The 1296-nt window shown below is 61.7% G+C and overlaps 1 protein-coding gene across 1 annotated transcript in view; it reads left to right on the top strand.

Moving 5' to 3' along the window:
* Window positions 1–1244, top strand: part of EMH_0023170 (uncharacterized protein) — a gene marked incomplete at both ends in the record, with an annotated part of 3520 nt that extends 2276 nt beyond the window's left edge. Inside the window, 2 exons of the mRNA XM_013502082.1 lie at window positions 3–106; window positions 1113–1244. Of these exons, the coding sequence (XP_013357536.1) occupies window positions 3–106; window positions 1113–1244 (236 nt within the window). The remainder of the gene's footprint in view (window positions 1–2; window positions 107–1112) is intronic.
* Window positions 1245–1296: the final 52 nt, after the last annotated feature.

Here is a 1296-nt window from a genome sequence, read left to right as displayed (position 1 = left end):
GCAGCAGCAGCAGCAGCAGCAGCAGCAGCAGCAGCAGCAGCAGCAGCAGCAGCAGCAGCAGCAGGAGGTGTTAACGTACACGCCCAAATCGGCGCCAGGCGGCGGAGTGAGCGCAGCTGAGTGAGGATGACTCCCTTGCAGTGCATCAGGTACTCATGGGGTCTGCCGACTTTGCAGCATGAGGCGCTGCTGCTGCTGCTGCTGCTGCTGTTGCTGCTGCTGCTGTTGCTGCTGCTGCTGCTGCGGGGGACCCAGAAGGGGCCCCTATCTCTAGCTGGGTCGTTCGCATACGCCTCCACCCACAAGTCCGCTAGCCTCGCGTCTTCAGGGCCTGCTGCTGCATGCAGCTCAGCAGCAGGGGAGTTGTAGCCATTCCTGCTGCTGCTGTCGCTGCTGCTGCTGCTGCTGCTGCTGCTGCTGCTGCTAGAGCAGGTGGTGCTGCTGGTGCAGCTGTTACTGTTGCAGCTGGTATCGTTGCTAGTAGTACTGCTGCTGCTGCTGTTGCTGCTGCTGCTGCTGCTGGGTTTGTGCTGGCCCCACAGAGGAGCCAGCAAGAGGTCTCTGCGTTTGAGTGTAGCGAGGAGGCGTCTATATTCAGCGAATACGCGGCGTGCATGCACGCAGTATCCTTCTGTCTCTAGCGCCGCCAGGCCTTCTCTCATCAGCTGCCTCACCTCTATAGATAAACTGCGGGGGGGCAAACCCGACAATAAACAAACCGAAAATATCTCCGCGTAAGGCGTCAAGTCATCCACCTCAGCTGCCTCCATTATATTCAGCACGTGACGAGAAAAACTAACACTCGTAACACCCCCACAACTACCAACACACACAGATGAACCAGAAGCCCCAGGGGGGCCCCCACCAGAGGGGCCCCCACTCGAGGGGCCCCCACCAGAGGGGCCCCCACTCGAGGGGCCCCCACTCGAGGGGCCCCCGCCAGAGGGGCCCCCACTTGAGGGGGCCCCACTGGAGGGGCCCCCACTGGAGGGGCCCCCGCCAGAGGGGCCCCCACTAGAGGAGCCCCCGCCAGAGGGGGCCCCAGGGGCACCGCAGGAGCTAGAGGACCCTGAGGAGGAGGCCCCCTCTTTGTCTGCGCGAAGGTCTCGCAGGCAGTTGAATACGGCGCGCCTCAGGCTAGCGAGAGATACCCCCTGAAGCTGAAGGATCTGCAGCAGCAGCAGCAGCAGAAGCAGCAGCAGCAGCAGCAGCAGCAGCAACAGAAGCAGCAGCGGAGAAGATGAGATTAACAATGCGGAGAAAACCAAAGAGATTGATTGTTTGTTTCAGCAGCAG

This window comes from Eimeria mitis, genomic scaffold (genome assembly GCF_000499745.2).
Source record: "Eimeria mitis Houghton genomic scaffold, Emh_scaff825, whole genome shotgun sequence".
NCBI classification, from domain to species: Eukaryota; Apicomplexa; class Conoidasida; order Eucoccidiorida; family Eimeriidae; genus Eimeria; species Eimeria mitis.
Note: the sequence above shows the minus strand (reverse complement) of the source record. Positions and strands in the feature narration are given on the sequence as shown.